The 19633-nt window shown below is 39.2% G+C and overlaps 1 protein-coding gene across 1 annotated transcript; it reads left to right on the top strand.

The window, feature by feature from the left end:
- The first annotated feature begins 14508 nt into the window (after positions 1-14508).
- Positions 14509-19102, top strand: calm2a (calmodulin 2a (phosphorylase kinase, delta)). The gene is made up of 6 exons (XM_057847701.1): positions 14509-14646; positions 15426-15456; positions 17407-17550; positions 17629-17735; positions 17802-17937; positions 18018-19102. Exons 1-6 carry the CDS (start codon positions 14644-14646, stop codon positions 18044-18046), a joined length of 450 nt encoding a protein of 149 aa, XP_057703684.1. The 5' UTR covers positions 14509-14643; the 3' UTR covers positions 18047-19102.
- Positions 19103-19633: the final 531 nt, after the last annotated feature.

Below are 19633 nucleotides of genomic sequence, written 5' to 3'. Positions count from 1 at the left end.
TTCTCACTCCTGAGAGAGAAAATTGTGCAAAAGCCACATTAAGTATTCTGGAATGAACGAACTCCAGATCCATGTGATAGACAAGGACACATGTGACTAAGGGAAATCAAGCCAGTGAGGGTGAAATCACCCTTGCAAGAGATATTTGAAGTGCCACACTTCTGGAAGGTCCAAGTAGCAATTTCAACACCAACTCCACACAGATACTGCAGCAGAGGAGCTGGAGGCAAGCCAGCCAAGGAAGGAGGGCGCGAGAGGGCCAGATTGACAGAGGACAGAAGAGTGGTAATGAAAAGTGAGAGTGTAAGAATCAGACACTGGCATTCAATTTGACAACCGTAAGGACCCAGTAAAGAGATTTGTCTCGGAATACATTATAAATGTTTGAAGCTAATTGCTGAAAACAAGTGAGCGACTAAGAACTGCAGTGTGTAGTACTTGATGATACATCGTCAAGCTGTTTATCTTTATTTCAGTTTGCGTTTGTCTTGTGCAGCTAAAACAGAAACTGATTGTTACAAAGGTGTCAAACACTTTTGGACGAAAATACTTATTAATCTTAGTCATTTTTTAGTCATTTCAAAATGTGTTCGTCTTTGTCTAGTTTTGGTCAACGAAAACTCAGACAAATTTCGTCTAGTTTTAGTCGACAATTCTCAAAATGTTTTCGTCTATAAACTTACAACGTTTTAGACTATGAATAAATAAATAAATAAAAGGTTTCCAACACTTTTGAATGAACATGACAGATGAGCAAGTGTTGTTATTCTTACTTTAAAAAAGTAATTTTTTGGTTACAAATTACTTCTCCCAAAAAGTAATTGCGTTAGTAACTGAGTTACCTGAATTTAAAAGTAATTAGTTACTTGACTAAGTAACTGGTGATAATTTTCATGTTTTTTTTTTTTTTTTTTTTTCCAAAAAAAAAAAAAAAAAAAAGGTCACACAATCTGAAGTTTAAAGGGTTTTTGGGACAACAGGGGTATTGCGGATATTGCGATAACTAGATAAAAATAATAATAACTAGATAATAACCTTGCTATGTGTGGAAGTCATTTAATGTTGTGAATCAATTGTTAAAGTTGTTAAATTGTTCCTGTTATTGCATTACTTCCCTTTCGTCTATTTTCGACATGTGTAAGTTTTAAAACTGTTTCATCATTTAAAGATAGATTTAAGTTAAGTTTTGCCGATTTAGGAGTATTTTAGATAAAAAGGTTCGCTAGGAAGGTTATCTACAACAGAACCTTTATAAGAAGTCTACTACCTTTAAGATGGCGGCTGTTTACTAACACATCTAGTTCTTTATTATATATGTTGCTAATGCCGCCGTGTCTGTCATTTACATCTAGGTCTGTATATATGTGATATCTACTGAAGCATCATGTAGTAGTTTGTAGGCTATCGGCTATAGTCAGGTATTATTGGAGCCACCTAGCATAGAAGCATCGCATTTGCAACGGCGTCACACTCCCTTGCCTCCTCCCCACTCCTGCTCTGCTCTCTCGTCTCCGTGAGTCCGTCTTTTTCCAGACTTTTCTCGCGGCAGTCAACCAATATCGTAACGCATAGTAACGCACGCCTTTTCCGCCTCAGTAACGGTAACGGCGTTGCCAAGATGAGAAAAGTAATTAATTAGATTACTCACTACTGAAGAAAATAACGCTGTTAGTAACGCCGTTATATTCTAACGCCATTACTAACAACACTGCAGATGAGCGTGTAAGTGTTGACTCTATAAGGATATCACCATTTTCAAGATGATAATACACACTCAGTAGGAAAACAGCACATTATTTGCCATGAATTAAAGTCACCTGAACGGCACAAACTGTATGTAAGATGTTTTCCAAGAGTTGAAAAAGACACCGTGTCACTGCGCTAAATGCTAATGCTAACACGAACGCTATGCTATCGCAGAGTGTTCACTCAACACAGACATTTAAAGGCTAAAGCAACATGGCATAGCCAAGATATGAAAGCAAAAACTTACCAAGCATCACAAGCACATATGTTCCACAAAAGGAGCGACGTATGGCGCGGAGAGGGGAGGGGGGTGTAGCCTTAGCACGTCACATGAGTGACACAACTAAACACTGTTAAATGCTTGCTAACTACACATACAATAAAATCACACATTGTGAATTTATGACGGAAACTATGGCGAATTTTCATCTCGTTCTCGTGTAGTCAGACAAAAACTGGCATCGATCTCGCTATGTTTTAGTCTCCCAAGACACGTTTTCAGCGTGTCATCGTGACGTCATCGTCATGAAAAAATTTGTCGTTGGCGAAATACTTTCGCTCTCGTCATCGTTGATGAACACAACATTGGTGTCAAATAGTGTTGGGCTTATACCATTTTCCGATTTCCATCACCGATACCCGACAGTTTTGACCGATACTGTAACGATACATTTTTGGAGAAAAAAAATCTACCAAATATTAGGGATGTCCCGATCACATATTTCTGCACTCAAGTTACCTGATTTTGAGAATCTGCCGATACAGAGTCCCGATCCGATACCAAAAATTAAAAAAATATACATTTTAACAAAAAGTTTCAAACATGCCATAATGCCACCTTCATAATGTGTTTTTTTTTTTTTCAACAAGATTAATGTAGAAAAATGCTTGTCCTTATTTAATGCTTCATTGAGTGAGTCCACTCAAATCTGCTTGAATATGATTTGACCCTCATGCTGCTGAGAACAACCTCTCACTTACACAATGAGTTGCCACAGCACACTACCGCTAGTGTGTAACAAGCTAAACAATGTTTGACATACGTATTTGCGCCTTTGATCGGTGGGCTACCAAGCTACTCTGGCAAGATTAAGATCTAAAAACCTGTCAATCATTGTTAACTTTAAGTACCAAACGCAAGCTGTACTGAACAGTTTGGCCGCGCTGCTTAGCAGGAGGGAGGGTGTGGCGATTTACGAGCATGAAGCAGAAAGACATAAATATATTTTTTAAATATAAAACCCGATCATTTTACCCGATTCTGATCCTCTGAAAAATGGCGAGATCGGCCGTATTTCTGATCCCGTGATCGAATCGGGACATCCCTACCAAATATATATTTTTTTCTTTAAATACAACATTTCTGCATACTTGAATGTAAAATAATTCTATCGCGGTTAAGTCAGACACTGCTTAACTCATTGTCTGCCACTGATGATGCTAGATGTCCCATGCATTTGAAGTGGGATTATAATAAATTTATAAACATTCATTTGCTACCACCCTCCCACTTCAAATAAATTAGACATCAATTAGTGATAAACTTATTTAAATTCACAACAGAAGTATAATTGGACGCCATTGTCTTATTGGTGGCGTGTGTAGCTGGCGGCCATCTTGGGTCAGAGGACCAGCTGTTGGAAACTAGGTCTCGAAAAGTACATTTTGCACAGCAATGGCAAGTTATTTCTTAGTACTTGCCGAAACCGATGGCATCATTTTAGTGCCGTATCGGTACTGATACTAGTGTGCAACGTAATGTAACTGTTCAGAAGTCAGAATCATAATTATTTAATGCACACTCATACTCTTCTTGTAGAATTTTTTGAAGACTAAATGGTGTTATGCGCTTTTCCACCTTTCAAGGCGCTCAAAGTGATTTACACTACATTGCCATCTACCTTCTGGTGACGCAGCACCAGGAGCAATGTGGGGTTCAGTATGTTACTCAAGGATACTTAGGCAAATTCCTCGAACCCACAACCTCTGGATTGGGGGACACCTACTCTACCACTGAACCACGCCATCCCCATGACTAGATCTCATTTAGGGAATAATACTGTAATTTTCGGACTATAAGCCGCTACTTTTTTCCTTCCTTTTGAATCCTGCAGCTTATTTGTTGATTTATTTCGGATAATAGGTAACACTTTATTTGACAGCGGTGTCATAACACTGTCATAAGACTGTCATAATTATGACATGACACTATCATGAGCCTTTCTAAATGCTTATGTCATTAAGTGTCATCCTGCAAATTATGTCACTAACACCAGTTATGTCCAGCTTGGATCTTTTACATCCATTCAAAAGTGAGATAATTTGCCGGATAACACTAAATGACATCTGCTATAAGCATTCATAAATGCTCATGACAGTGTCATGTCATAAATATGATTGTCTAACGACGGTCTTATGGCACCACTGTCAAAAAAAGTGTTGGTATATACCATAATAAGTAATTGATGAAACAACTGGAACAGTAACTGAAGAAATAATTAGCACGGAACATGAATTTTGATTGTTATTTACATCTGTAGCGCTGCAATGCATGCTAGGAGGCATGTTGGACAACAACAGTATTGACAGCAGGTGGTAGCAGAGGTTGACTGTCTCCCCAAAGGGAGCAGTGATGGCCAAATGAAGGCTCTCGAAGCAATGAAGTTTTGCAGCCAATTGGTTCAAAGCTTCATAGTGGTTCAGTTGGTCTTATTACAGTCGTATGATGCCGCTTTCAAATAAAGTGTTACCAGTTAATATTTTTTGCTGTAAATATCCCATAATACAGCTGGGGCTTATAGTCCAGTGCGGCTTTTCTATGAACAAATACCGTTTTCATGCCAAAGTTGGTGGGTCGCGGCTTATAGTCAGGTGCGCCTTATAGTGTGAAAAATACGATAGTTAACTTCATATGAAGTAGGGCTGCAGCTATCGACTATTTTAGTAATCGATTAATCGATGAACCATTAGTTTTAATAATTGGGTAATCAGATAAGGACCATTAGAAATTAAATTACCTGAGCTGAGACTCAAACGGTACAAAAATCTATGTACAACAAAAGAACAATTGGCTAACTTACATAGCAAAAGTCCGCTAGTTTAAATGCTATAAAGTTCTAACTTTTTTCCAATGCTTTCAACAAATGGTTTAGACACATATTTCCACATAATAGGCTAAATATACCTAAACTAAATTACGAATGCATTACAAAAAAAAAAAAATTTGCTCAAACAAAAACTTAGCTTATGTTGGTTTTAACAGGGAGCACCTGGATTCAGCCATGTGAAATGAGGCAGACGAGAAGGCAATGTATCCACCCAAATCAATAAAACTAAATGCAAACACTTCCAATATAAAGCAATAAAATGCCACTTAAATTAAACGAGTACTCGGAGCAGCAAAATTAATCGAGTTAATCGATTAATCGTTGCAGCACTAATATGAAGTATGATTTTGTTTCTGTACTTCAGTCGAACTGCTATAAAGGTCTGTAACTGCTATAAAGGTCTGTCACATCACAGGTTGGAAGCAGGGGTGAAAGTGGCTAGAATCTCTTTCCAGAACTCCCTGACGTGAAGGTCCCCACGGAGCCAGAAATTTTATTTTATTTTATTTATTTATTTATTTGGGGGGGGGGGGGGGGGGGTCAAACCCCTTACACTACTGAAATGCAAAGAAAACTGTTTAAGCACAGTTATTTCTATAACACATACAAAAAGTGATTTTCATTCAAAATTGTATTTTTTTTCAATGATTTGCAAAATAAAACATAACAGAAACAGCAATAACCCCAACCTCCATCTCCTAATTTTTATTTTCCCTCATTTCCTCACATACTAAATGCCACATCTCAGTTTTAACTACTTAAGAACATAAGCTGTATATCAAAATTGAAGTTAATAGAAACATTTACTTTTTTAAAAATAAACATACATTCAGAAAAATAAATACAAATGACTTATATTATGCAGAGCAATATATTTTGAAGATCGCGCAAACATTGACTTTTTTTTAAATCATAAGGAAATGAATAAGTAGACTAACATAAATGGACAAATATAAGTCTAAATAAGCCTCCTCAACTATTTCGGTTGCTCTTAAAGATTTGATCCATTTTATGTTGCATTGCCCTTTTTTGTCGCATCAATTCAACAACCTATTTTTTTTCCTGTTCCACAAAACATACACATTTGAACCAATCAGAGCTAACTATCTCTGCTGATCACATGTCAGTATGTCAGCCAGTTGAACTGATAAATGAGTCCAGGTGTTTTGCTTTGCTGCGTGTATTCGCACATTGACGTCAGACTCAGATAACTGCAGCAGTTGGGGAAGCCTCCATGCCGTCCGTGGAATAAAATAATAAATATTGGTGGAAACGGATTACGCTACACATGCACTTTATTATGCTTGCTGTTAACACTTGTGTATGTAAATCTGATGTTGGTAGATTGTTTTCTTCTTGGAGATGAAATGCATGTGTGGCAGCAGAGCATGTTTTTTTTTTTTTTACATAGCGTTTTGACAGTTGCCTTCATATTTTCGGAATCAAAGCACCGTGTTCCGAAACAACATTCCAGCCCTGAATCTTATACCGGAACTGCGTTCCTGACCGTTCTGGCCCACTTTCACCCCTGGTTGGAAGGAAATCCATGGCCAGTTTGAAGGGTGTGTTTACTGACGATCTTTGAAGTTTTATAGCCTTTAGATTATATGACGTGGAAACAGCTGGTAAAATTACCTTTTATTCTTACTACTCCAAATACATTTCAGTTGCTGAACTTTATTCATACTTTAATTTGAGTGAGACAGAATGTGAGTATTTTTCATACTCCTGGCACTCTACAGCATATGGATGAAGTTTCATTTTCACTTTACAGGATTTAAAGCTAGGTTTGTACTATGATCACCTCAAATAAGACAATTACAAAAACAAATTCTCAAAAATACAAAATGTCAATGGAGATGGGAAACTAAGGACATGTTTCATGCTATATCCATTTCCTCACAACATGATTGAAACAGGCTGGCCCAAATAAATCCTCTTATCCGATTTGAGGCCATTAATCATTCCTGCCTCGTGATGTAATTTTGGAAAACAAGTCATCCCCCGGTAACAGGTAGGCCAGCCTTCTCGATGGGATTGGTTCATATACAGCAAGCCCGGTGTTGGACTTTATACGCCTAATACTGTTATTGCACGGCTGTAAAAGCAGCCGTGTTTCCTTGAAGTGCTTTGCTTTAGGCTCATCTACATTGTCCACTGACAGAGCCATAGCTTGAGCTGGTTGGTGCGGCGAGACATTTCAGATCTTGCTGAATTGCCTGTCTGTCATAAAAAATTCATTCCCAAACGACCACACTCATTCAATCTTGGTTTACCCTCAGTGCACACGTATTGAAAGATACACAAACAAGTATTTAGCTTGTATTTCAGTTCAAACATGGAAATAAGGCAAAACAAACACGCAGAATCACACACATTACGTAATGATCTTTTCATTGACAGCAATGTGCAAACACCTGACATTCTCTCCCATGAAAGGTGATCCACTCCTTTGGCACTGGACCAACAGGTGCATTACACAGCCTCATTTATTTGTAATGTCGTCTTTTGGTTTCACAGGTAAACATAGCCTTGTTATTTGTCATTCGGTTCACATGCTATATGAAAAAAACTCTCTTTATACTGCATGATGTTATAGGACAATAATGATCCTTGCATCTGCTAAACTACAGTGAACATTGACCTTCTCGGTTGAAAGGAAATGAAAGAAGCTACTTCATTAAAAAAATGTTCTGGGTCAGCCCTAACTGATAAGGACTATTACGGTTATGAGTAAAAGTTACATATTAACAGAGGTGACGAAAAGACAAGCGCACTGACTTTCATTTTTTCTGTTAACGGTAAAATAACGTGCTATTTCTTCAAAATGCAAAAACATTTTTGCATACGTCACAAATAGGGTTGTTCCGATCATGTTTTTCTGCTCCCGATCTGATCCCGATCGTTTTAGTTTGAGTATCTGCCGATCCCGATATTTCCCGATCCGATTGCTTTTTTTTGCTCCCGATTCAATTCCAATCATTCCCGATAATTTTTCCCGATCATATACATTTTGGCAATGCATTAAGAAAAAAATGAATAAAACTCGGACGAATATATACATTCAACATACAGTACATAAGTACTGTATTTGTTTATTATGACAATAATCCTCAAGATGGCATTTACATTATTAACATTCTTTCTGTGAGAGGGATCCACCGATAGAAAGACTTGTGACTTTGTATATTGTGACTAAATATTGCCATCTAGTGTATTTGTTGAGCTTTCAGTAAATGATACCGTAGCCATGCCCAAATGCATCATGGGAAGTGGAACCATGACTGTGCGTAGTGCTACCAATTGATATATCTTCTCTGCATTGGTGAATAACATAAGGTGTTAAGATAAAGATCAATTGCTACCTTGCTTCCCCTCATTGCTTCCCATGGTATTTCTAATTGTAGGGAGAGGGATTGTAAGGCTTTAGCCAATTAAAAAAGTCTCCAAAGGCTGCCAAAATTCACTCTACTCATTTTACGCTGCCTTTTATCTCTCTATAAGGGTAAAACGGCACCATTACAGATTGAGTGCGACAATGGGTGAGTGGGTCGTGCAACGCATGTATTAATTGCGTTAAATATTTTAATGTGATACATTTTTAAAAACATTAATTACTGCCGTTATCGGGATAAATTTGATAACCCTGCCTTAAGCCTAAACTAAAGACTCTGGATGAGTATAACATATTATGTCTGTAACGTTAAATACAATTAGAAAACGATTTCATTAAAAAATATATATATATTAAAAAAAGGCATGGCCGATATTTTTTTGCCAATTCCGTTACTTTGAAAATGACGTGATCGGACCCGATCGATCGGCACATCTCTAGTCACAAATATTGGTGATTGGTTTAGAGTTTATGGAGCAGCAAGTCATGTATCCTGAGCTCTAATATGGGCTCGCCATACTAACCTTTGACCTTTTAATCACCATTGTTCTCCATCAAGTCCACTGGGAGCAATGCATCGTCTAAAGAACAGCTGATTGTGCACGCTGGATGACTATGCCAGGTGACGTGCTTTTACATGTTCATGGTCACTTGTTCATAGTACTACAGGTTTTCCATGCATTCATTCATTCACTCATGTTCCAGCTGATCTGGTTCTTGTGACAGAGCTAGGCCTTTGTGTCGTCACCTTTTGGTATTTTCTAATCTCGAATGACAAAAAGACCTCTGTATGAAAACAAATCCAATGTGCTCAAGATTATGCAGGTTGCAAAAAAAGCCTGGCAGATTGTTAGGCTGCACAGTTGGTCACATGACCTGGCATTACCAAAGATGGAAGTAGGGAAATACTGTTTATATCTATGAGGAGACGCTAGAGATTTCTTTGAGCAAAAGGAGTGTTACAAGTATAAAGTTGTTCTTGTTGAACATCTACCTTCTCTCTGCCTCCTCCTCCTCTCCCTTTAGAGCGGGCCTGAGACAGGTGGCCGCTGGGGGACAGGAGTGCAGTCAAGCATCAGCAATCATGGTATCAGATACTCCCTCACACTAACTGTATAATTAGACCTGAAAATGCACCATGAACAGTAGTGTTGCACTAATGCCGATAGTTATATTGGTACTGATATGGCATTAAAATCACATCATCGGTATCGGGAGTGCTAAGAAATATCGTGGCGATGCTGCGCAATACAGTGGGGCAAATAAGTATTTAGTCAACCACCAAATGTGCAAGATCTCCTACTTGAAAAGATTAGAGACCTGTAATTGTCAACATGGGTAAACCTCAACCATGAAAGACAGAATGTGAAAAAAAACAGAAAATCACATTGTTTGATTTTTAAAGAATTTATTTCCAAATTAGAGTGGAAAATAAGTATTTGGTCACCGACAAACAAGAAAGATTTCTGGCTGTCAAAGAGGTCTAACTTCTTCTAACGAGGCTCCACTCGTTACCTGTATTAATGGCACCTGTTTTAAATCATTATCGGTATAAAAGACACCTGTCCACAATCTCAGTCAGTCACACTGAGCTGCCAAACTCCACTATGGCCAAGACCAAAGAGCTGTCGAAGGACACCAGAGACAAAATTGTAGACCTTCACCAGGGTGGGAAGACTGAATCTGCAATAGGTAAAACGCTTGGTGTAAAGAAATAAACTGTGGGAGCAATTATTAGAAAATGGAAGACATACTGACGATCTGGGGCTCCATGCAAGATCTCATGCCGTGGCGTCAAAATGATAACAAGAACAGTGAGCAAAAATCCCAGAACCACACGGGGAGACCTAGTGAATGACCTACAGAGAGCTGGGACTACAGTAACAAAGGTAACACAATGCGCCGCCAGGGACTCAAATCCTGCACTGCCAGATGTGTCCCCCTGCCGAAGCCAATACATGTCCATGCCCGTCTGCGGTTTGCTATAGAGCATTTGGATGATCCAGAAGAGGACTGGGAGAATGTGTTATGGTCAGATGAAACCAAAATAGAACTTTTTGGTAGAAACACAGGTTCTCGTGTTTGGAGGAGAAAGAATACTGAATTGCATCTGAAGAACACCATACCCACTGTGAGGCATGGGGTTGGAAACATCATGCTTTGGGGCTGTTTTTCTGCAAAGGGACCAGGACGACTGATCTCTGTAAAGGAAAGAATGAATGAGACCATGTATTGAGAGATTTTTGAGTGAAAATCTCTTTCCATCAGCAAGGGTATTGAAGATGAAACATGGCTGGGTCTTTCAGCATGACAATGATCCCAAACACACAGCCAGGGCAACAAAGGAATGGCTTCGTAAGAAGCATTTCAAGGTCCTGGAGTGGCCTAGCCAGTCTCCAGATCTCAACCCCATAGAAAATCTGTGGAGGTTATAGGTCATCCTATGAGTAAAACAGTGAAACATTGCCTTTTTCATGTTCAGTAAGTATGTTACGGTATACGACAGAAGAAAAAACGGTTTTTTTTATGGATGTGCCATGTTTTAAAATCTCGTAGATAACTACATCACCAAAACACGGAAATCAAGCAGATCAGTGCAGTGCAGTGGCTCCACCCAGACTGGGGTAACTACATTGGCACGACACCGGTGGGCGTACCATATTCAATGGATGACGATCTTGGAGAAAAGTATAGCCGAAGCAGCCTGATTTTAGAATTCCCCTCAAGAATGATGGGAAACAAAAATTTCTCATTTTCATCTAATTATTATAAATATTCTTGTAAGTTAATTTTATTGCTGACAGTGCGTTTCTGGGTCATCAACATATTGTGCCCCCCCGCCCCAAAAGTCAAACTCCGCCTATAAGGGCGTGTCTATAATGACCCACTTCCGCATTACGATGACGACGTCACGGTCTATAAATAGCATTCGTACGCTATTACTTTACATTCAATGAGTATGCACTAATTTAGAATTAAAGAGGAAAAAACATTATTACATTGTAAAAATTTACCGGCATCGGTCGATACCACACAGCTAGGGACCGGAATCAAGGGCCAAAAAACGGTATCGGTACAGCACACATGCAACAGTTATCTCACTGTACATACTCAGAGAAGTGTACACATTTTGAAGGGATAATTCTTGACATAACTAGACATAACTGTGGAGGAAATATTTTCCGGTGCACTAGGGCTGTCCTAAACGACAAATTTTCTCCTGATTAGTCAACCGACTAGTTTCACGACTAGTCGACTAATCTAATAATTTTCTTTTTTAGTAATTAAGCAATGAAATTTTTGTTGACACTTATTAATTCACAAAACCATTTTGGAACACTTAAATTCTTTATTATAAGTACAAATAATCACGTAAATAACAATAATTAATCACAAATAAACAATGAGGTTAAATGCTAATAGAATTTACTAGTGCAAAAGAATGGAAAGTAAACAGATTCAGAACACTGACTTTGCCTTTCCAACATTATTCAAAACAATTCTTAAAAAATATTCTAGCATTATTATTATAGTATACTACCATATATAATAGAAGTATAATAATTAGAATAATTATTCATTGCCAATCATATTTGTCATAAAGAGTGTCATTTGAAAGCCATTGTTAGTGTAGAATCTGTATTCTGTAGTAGTTACTCAACATATTATATTAATTCTGAAATATGTGGGATTAACTCCAGAAATCGTTATTTATATGCAAGCTTTACGCTCCGTAAAAAAACATTCTTCGTCATTACTTCTGGTGTCGCTAATAGATTAATTTTTTTATTTTCGTGAGCAAATGCTGTTAACCAGCTGTTGAGTGTTATTGTATGACTGATTGGAACTGTACTGCCTTGTTTCGCCACAGGGTGTGCTGTCGTGTGCTTTATGTTCGGTGTGAAGAAGAAGAAGAAGAAAGTTAAAAGAGGCATTAGCGGCCTGTTCTCAACTTCTCCCTCACTGCACTTTGGCTCTCATGGAGAGCACGTTAGCTCATGTGTTCGAAATAAACGATAGCCGACGTGCAAACTAGCAAGTGAGCTGTAAAAATAGCGAGCTTAGTGGCGTGAAAAACGCGGGAGAGCTAAGTGAAGCTAGCAAACAGCTAAGCGATGCTAAACGGAGCTAAGCGAAGCTAAACGATGCTAAATGAAGCTGAGCGACTGATACTCAGTCCGTTGTCGTGAACAGTCTATTGTAGTGCGTGTGTGTGGAGGAGAGAATATAAATGAAGCATTCAAATGGCTTTCTTTTTTATTTTGTTATTTGTTTGTTTGGTATGCTGACATCATTATACATGACGAATAGTTGGGCGTGCTGCTGGCCAGTGTTGTCAGTAACGCGCGTTACTGTAATCTGATTACTTTTTTCAGTAATGAGTAATCTAACGCGTTCATTTTTCTACACCAGTAATCTGAATAAAGTTAGTTTCCATAGTGTCTCTGCGTTACTGTTTTTTTCATTGCCTTATAACGTATGTAGAATGAAGAATATTGTAGTCATGTACGAAGAGCATTTTGAATGGAATATGCTAAAATAAAAGGTTCACGGTACGTGTTTCCATGACAACCTCTTAGCTATTTCCTGTTTTGGTCTCGCGTCACGTGTTGTGGGACTGAGGCGGTTGGACATTCGCGCCAAGTGTTGAGACGTTGCAAGAGAATGTTGATGTGTGGATATCCATGAATGAAGGTGAGTATTTTTCCTTCATTCTGGAGGGTATCACCAAAAGGTTGGACCCCCTACATGCGCGGCCGTTTCGTAGCTTTGCCGTAGCAACGACGGGCAGTCATCGCTCCAAGTTGGCAAGCTTTGTTTACATCATATGCGTGTTGCACATTTATGCCGTGAGGTGATGTGTTCGTTTAGCATCTGTGGGATGTGTTGTAAGTTCAATTGAGTGTAAAGTGCTTAGTTGCCGCCACGTTTTGTGGCCAAATTGACCGCGTGTGTGTTGAGACGAGTACTTCCGGGTTGTTAATGTGCACGGCTGCACGCGCATCCGCGCTCGCCACCACCTTTGTGTTTATTGCACTGTACATTACACTTGTGTGTTGTTGATTATTGTGCCGTCAGTTTGCGATGTTTTACATTGGCACTGATATGCTGTTAACCATAACCCGAAATTCAGAAGTTTTGCCATTAGGCTTAATCTTAGACTTAACGGGGTTAAATTGGTCGGTGGAGTTGATTTCAACAAATTCCAAGCAGTTTGTCAGATATTTGTTAGTTTCAGGACTCCGGAGTGGCTAAGCTAGCGCGGAATTCTGATATTCCCCTTTAAATTCAATCATCGGACAGTCAATTACATGTGATGACATTTTTCTGCTGTCATTCTTATGTTTAGGCAGCAAAGGGGAAAAATGGGTAAAAAGTAACTGATAGATTACTTTTAAAGTAACTTAGTTACTTTGATAATGAAGTAATCAGTAAAGTAATTAGATTACTTTTTTTGAGGCATAATCAGTAATTAAATTACTTTTTCAAGTAATCTGTGACAACACTGCTGCTGGCTCCGGTGGCCCAAGCTCTTGCTCGTTGGGGCAAGGGCAGCTGGTTGGGGGCCCCCTATTGGTTGGGGGCCTAAGGCGATCGCCTACTTCGCCTGAATAGATCCGCCTATGCGCATAGGTGTCCATCTAATTACGCATACATATTTAATTTACCCTACGAGTCCCAAATTGGGATAGCACACGCATACATTTTAACATCCTAATGAAAATGTAATTTGATCCTGGCAATCTGTGTCAACAAGGAGATAAGCCTGATGCAACGAATTCTTACTATCTATAAATATATTTATTAGTAGCTAAACTGTTTGGGAGTTCCCTTTGGATGACGCCCATCTGAATGTAATGCACACACTAGCTAGCCTGCTGTGGATGTAGCACCGCCGCCGACAGACAGGATGTCTGTGGCTACTGGCTAAGATGCAGCGAAACGCAGAAAATGGGGAGTGACGCATTGCAGGTACAAACAAACCAATCACAGGGCGCCATTTCTTTCAGCAAGGGCGTGTGCCCCATCACTGAGAAGCACGCTGTATTCATACGTCGTAAACTAGACCGTCGTCGTTTCAAGTGTATAATACCCTCTTTCAGCGCAAAAACTACTACAGAAGACACGAACTTGAGTAAAGTGTAGTGCTAAATTTTATTAGGCGTTCTTGGCCTAAATAAAATCTCAAATAGATAATATAATTCTTTGAATAAAATGGCAGTGAGCGGAGGGATATTGAAAGGAGGAGGGGTTTAGGACAACGGTTAAAGGCGAACCCAGTTGCAGTCGGCGGCGGTGTGTCCATCATTCAGGCTGGCAGTGTGGCGAGTTTACGTGCTAGCATAGGCGTGCAAAGGATTTTGGCCGCGAACAAGAAGCTCTATCTACATCGAAATGGTAAGTGAAAATAAAGCCACTCGTCGTCGTTTTTCAATCTCGCGCTGCCATGTCGAATCATCGTTAATGTCCCATATAACGGGACGTCGGAATAACGGGAAACGACGCCGCCTTTGAAGTTGCGACCAAAATGTCGCATTGTTGGTCGAATGGCGTCCTAATCTTCTTTTTGACGCCAATTATTATTCATTCGTAAGTTGCTACCTATGCCAGAAGATGAATGTACACTAATGTTTCCGCGTCTGCGTGCTGCCTTATTGGCGCTCTTACTGCACAGCTACATTGATGCGAATGTCTCATTTGGTACGTACGCGGTACTGGCGTGAATAAAAGTATTAGTCCGTTACTTGGTAGTATGTGACGACTTGTCATTAAAATGCGCGACGTTTGTGTCGAAAGTGTTGAAGGCTCAAGGGAAAGCTTCTTAATGTTAGGTTGCCGCCAAAATTGCAAGCAAAACGTCACGTATTGTGTGTGTGTGGCCATGTTCTCGCACCAAACGGCTCATTTAAAATGGATGTAATGTGGATAACTGGACGCTAGGTGGGAGTTAACCTATCTTTGGGCTCAGTCATTCCCTTTTGGATAGCCTTTTTTTTTTTTTTTTTTTTTTTTTTTTTTTTTTTTTTTTAAATATAAATTGAGAATCTACTTTCAATTTGTCAGTGTTTGCGTCTAAATGCACTGTAAGTTAAGCCTTCTGCAACACTGCATCATTAAGTCATTTACGATGCGGATTTGGTTATCATATTTTGAATTAGTGTATTTTTCTTTTACAGGCTGATCAGCTTACAGAAGAGCAGATTGCTGGTAAGCCATCTCGACATAGCTCTTGAGCTGCTTTCCTCACATTCTCCAAAGGCCATATATAATCGATCTTTCATGTATTCAGTGTTGCCTTATAATGTGGCCTCCTTGTTTTCAAATGGGGGACAATCATGGATTTCCTGCCTGTCTGCTTGCCATCAAATAAAATGATGAAATCTGGCTGTGAGCTTGATATGTGCTTTGGCCTGGGTGTGTCTTTGCATGGAACGAAGGCTTGTGCAGTTTCGTTTAAAATATAAATGGTTGTACTCAAGTTATATAATGTAGATTGCTTGGCCCAGTTACTGCTAGTTTTATTTTTCATGTTAATGTGGCGACTAACATGTGTATTGTTTGAGTTTGCAGATCTGCCTTTGATAATTCAGAAAAGGACTTTTTTTTTTTTTTTTTTTAAACCAAAATGTGTTTCATGGTGGTTTTGCAATAAGCGGTAGCTTTGATTTATTTTATTTATTTTATGGGTCCTTTTCTGTTTTGAGCTGCTTTTGAAACAAGGCAGTGTGTGCTGTTACCTTGAACATCCATTGACTACTGCCATGCAGTACCCTCACCGATAGTCATTGGACTACATTTTAGAGCTGTAGCTATTGATTATTTTAGTAGTCGATTAATCTGTCAACTAGTTCGAATAATAGAGTAATTGGACTAGGCACATTTAATGCGTTGCAGAATCAATTTGAAGAGATTTGAAACAAAGGCTTGCTAAGATTGTACTTTTAAAAGGGCATTACATGTTAAAACAAAATTCCCGGGTGTTCAATCATTTAAAAATAAAGGAAAATACCTGAGCTTAGCCTCAAACGCTATAAAAACAATTGAGGCTTTAGGTACGACAAGAGAACAATTGGCTGACTTGCATAGCAAATGTCCGCTAGCTTAAATGCTATAAAATGCTAATTTTTTTTTTTTTTTTTTTTTTTGGGGGGCAATGCTCTTAACAAATCGCCCGAATAAATTCCCACAAAAGGCTAAATATACCTATAAACTAGATTACGAATGCATTAAAAAAAAAAGCTGGATTCAGCCATGTTAAATGATTAGCAGAGAGGCCTCGCGTGCATATGGTGTCGGCGAAGACTAAAAATTCTGACTCCTGCCTCCGAAGTGGAAGAATCAGATTGAGGGGGCTTCCTCGGCATACATATCAAAGGCTCCCGCGGCGAGAGACCGCGCCGATAACGTCAGCACTCGTACACGTCACGTTGGGCGTGCGCAGCGGTGCTACTCAACATTAAAAACGGCAAATATAGCGGAATGTCTGTTTTAATTTAATTTAATTAACTGTTTTAATATTTTTAAATATGTTGAATGTTTCTATTTATGTGCATTTTTGAACAAAAGAAAAATGGCATTGCTTCGAGTGGGCGGGCATATTTTTTTCTTGGCTGAGGGAGCTTGGTGGCGTCAAAGTGCATCATTCTGTCACCATGTAAATCTGCACTGCCCCCTAGGGCCAGGCATAAATACTACATCGTTTTAATGCGGAATTGCGACATTGTTCGAATGGAGACGCAAATTTGAAATTTCTTGTATTCTCGGAGAGTCACCATGTAAACGCCCCCTAAGTGCATACTTTGAAAACAAACCATTACAACGTCACTCTAATTATAAGAATACTTGAAGTAGCAACATCTCTTAGCTTTTTTTCCTAAGTTAATTGTTGCAGCACTACATTTTCTTACTACATAAATGTTGGCTTTTTCAGTGTTGACCCTGTAAATAGTTAGGTTGTAAGGCATAACAGAGGCCTCATTGTTCTTGGTTGTCATCAATCTTGCATCCTTATGACTGTCATAAGCCCCCTACCCTGCCTTGTGTTTAGTGTCACGGTTTTTGTTTAACGAGAAACTACTGCCTTCGGAGAATCAAAACACTGAGTTGATATTTGCAACACATGTGACATAATATTTGTTATGGCTTGGCTTTACCCAGAGTTCAAGGAGGCGTTTTCACTTTTTGACAAGGATGGAGATGGCACAATTACCACCAAAGAGTTGGGCACAGTCATGCGCTCTCTTGGGCAGAACCCCACTGAGGCAGAGTTGCAGGACATGATCAATGAAGTTGATGCAGATGGTAAGTGGATTGGAAAGCGTTTTGCCGCAGCTAAACTAGGAACTCCCTACCTTTTAATTGAAACTTTGTGCTTTTCAGGAAATGGCACGATAGATTTCCCTGAATTCTTGACCATGATGGCCAGAAAAATGAAGGATACAGACAGTGAAGAGGAGATCAGAGAAGCGTTCCGTGTCTTTGATAAGGTAAGTTTTTGATAAGCTCATGACTGGCTACTACATGAAAGCTAAATTTTCCCGTGTCATTTTCAGGATGGTAACGGCTACATCAGTGCTGCTGAGCTCCGTCACGTGATGACAAACCTCGGGGAGAAGTTAACTGACGAAGAAGTGGACGAGATGATTAGAGAAGCGGACATCGATGGAGACGGACAGGTCAACTATGAAGGTCGGTGCATTTTTGTTGAGAAATATTTGAAAATGTTTTGGAAGGGTTAGCCTGACAATGTTTTTCCCACCCCTCTACAGAGTTCGTACAAATGATGACGGCAAAGTGAAGGCCTTGTACAGATTTCGTATATAAATAATTTGCCTTTTTTTCTTTGTGTAATTTATCTGTAAAATCTTATTAACCCCCAGCTTCCCCCCCTTTGCCCCTACTGCTGTCCAAAGGAACTGCATGTAAACTGCATAGGCTCTTGTCCCCATGTCCCTTTCTTTTGCTGTCATGGTGTTTGAGTGACAAACGGTCATCTAACCAGATGCCTGCGAGGCCCTTGGGAGCCGGAGGACCGACTCCTCTGTATTGTGCTCGGGGCCTTTTTGGGCAAGGCGACATTGGAAACCTGTCAGCTGGTTGTCACTTGGCAACACTGTTGGCATGGAAACAATGTAGAGGAGTTGAAACTCTGCATGGACTATGGACAAAGTATATATGGGAAATCTCTCAGCATTGCACTACTGCAAAAAAAATGACACGGGTGTATCTCCTACGTACTCGTACAAACTTTTTGTATCTGCTGTTCTATATACCAGACGATTACTAATCTTACCATGCTTTTTAAATGTTTTACTCACTCATTTTCTTTTTTTCTTTTTTAAAATGGCTTCTGGCCATGCCTCAAATAATCCATTCCAAGTTGTATATTTTTTGTTTTCCAATAAAATTTACAATCTACCCAGATTTGAAAATTGGTCTTATTTTCCTCAATTTTGATTTGAGGTAATTATTTTTTTGTATTGAGCTGCATGCCTTTGTTAAATGGAGAAATCCCCCTTCACTTAACTGTAATTATGAGCACTATTTACAACTGTCATGTACCAAAAGCACTGGGGAATTCTACCCAGTGCCTCTTGTTAAAAAGTGAGGGGAAATCTTCCTGTTTTAAAAAAGCAGGATTAAAGGCTTTTACTCTGGAAGTGTGCACAACAGTACTTAACATTTAAATTGGGCATGAGCTGTCACTGACCACAGGCTGTGTTGTCTGCTCATGTTGGCAGAGCATGTCAAAGCTAAAGGCCACATGTCTTACTTAGCTCAGTCTCAAGGTGCTGGGGATGGAGCATAGATCAGAAGCTAATAAAGGTGTACTTTTTTTTTTTTTTTTTTTTTTTTTTAAACAAGATTTATAGTTGAGTTTGTTACAGTAGCTTGCAGAGATACTGAGTTTGTTACTTTGACAAAATAAAGCTCTATTGTGGACCCTTGCCTTGTGTGAATTTTGTTTCAAGTCTAAATCGACTGTAGCCAGCTAAAAGGATTTAAATTTGAAAGTACTTTTAATGTTTGCACACAGTGCTGTTAATCAAAGGCTTTAACTATAGTATTTGCTTTTTAATATGAACTAACTTTCACCTATTAAAATTGTACATTCCGGTTAAATTTTTTTTTGGGGGGGGGGGGCACATATACTGTACAGGAGTGGGAACCTCTTGGTACCTCACGATACGATTTGCGATACAAAGCTCATGATGACCTGACGGTATGGCTATACAACGATTTTCGATACATCGGTCAGGAAATCGTTCTAGGATATTCTACAAAAAAAAAAAACAGGAAAAACAAGCTTCTGCTGTGAATTGGGAGTTTTATCACTAGTAGACGTTCAGTTCTTTTGAAGTGGGAGGGATGGCAGCGAATGAAC

The sequence above is a fragment of the Corythoichthys intestinalis genome, chromosome 10 (assembly GCF_030265065.1).
Source record: "Corythoichthys intestinalis isolate RoL2023-P3 chromosome 10, ASM3026506v1, whole genome shotgun sequence".
Lineage (NCBI taxonomy): Eukaryota > Metazoa > Chordata > Actinopteri > Syngnathiformes > Syngnathidae > Corythoichthys > Corythoichthys intestinalis.
This window is presented reverse-complemented; position numbering and strand designations above follow the sequence as displayed.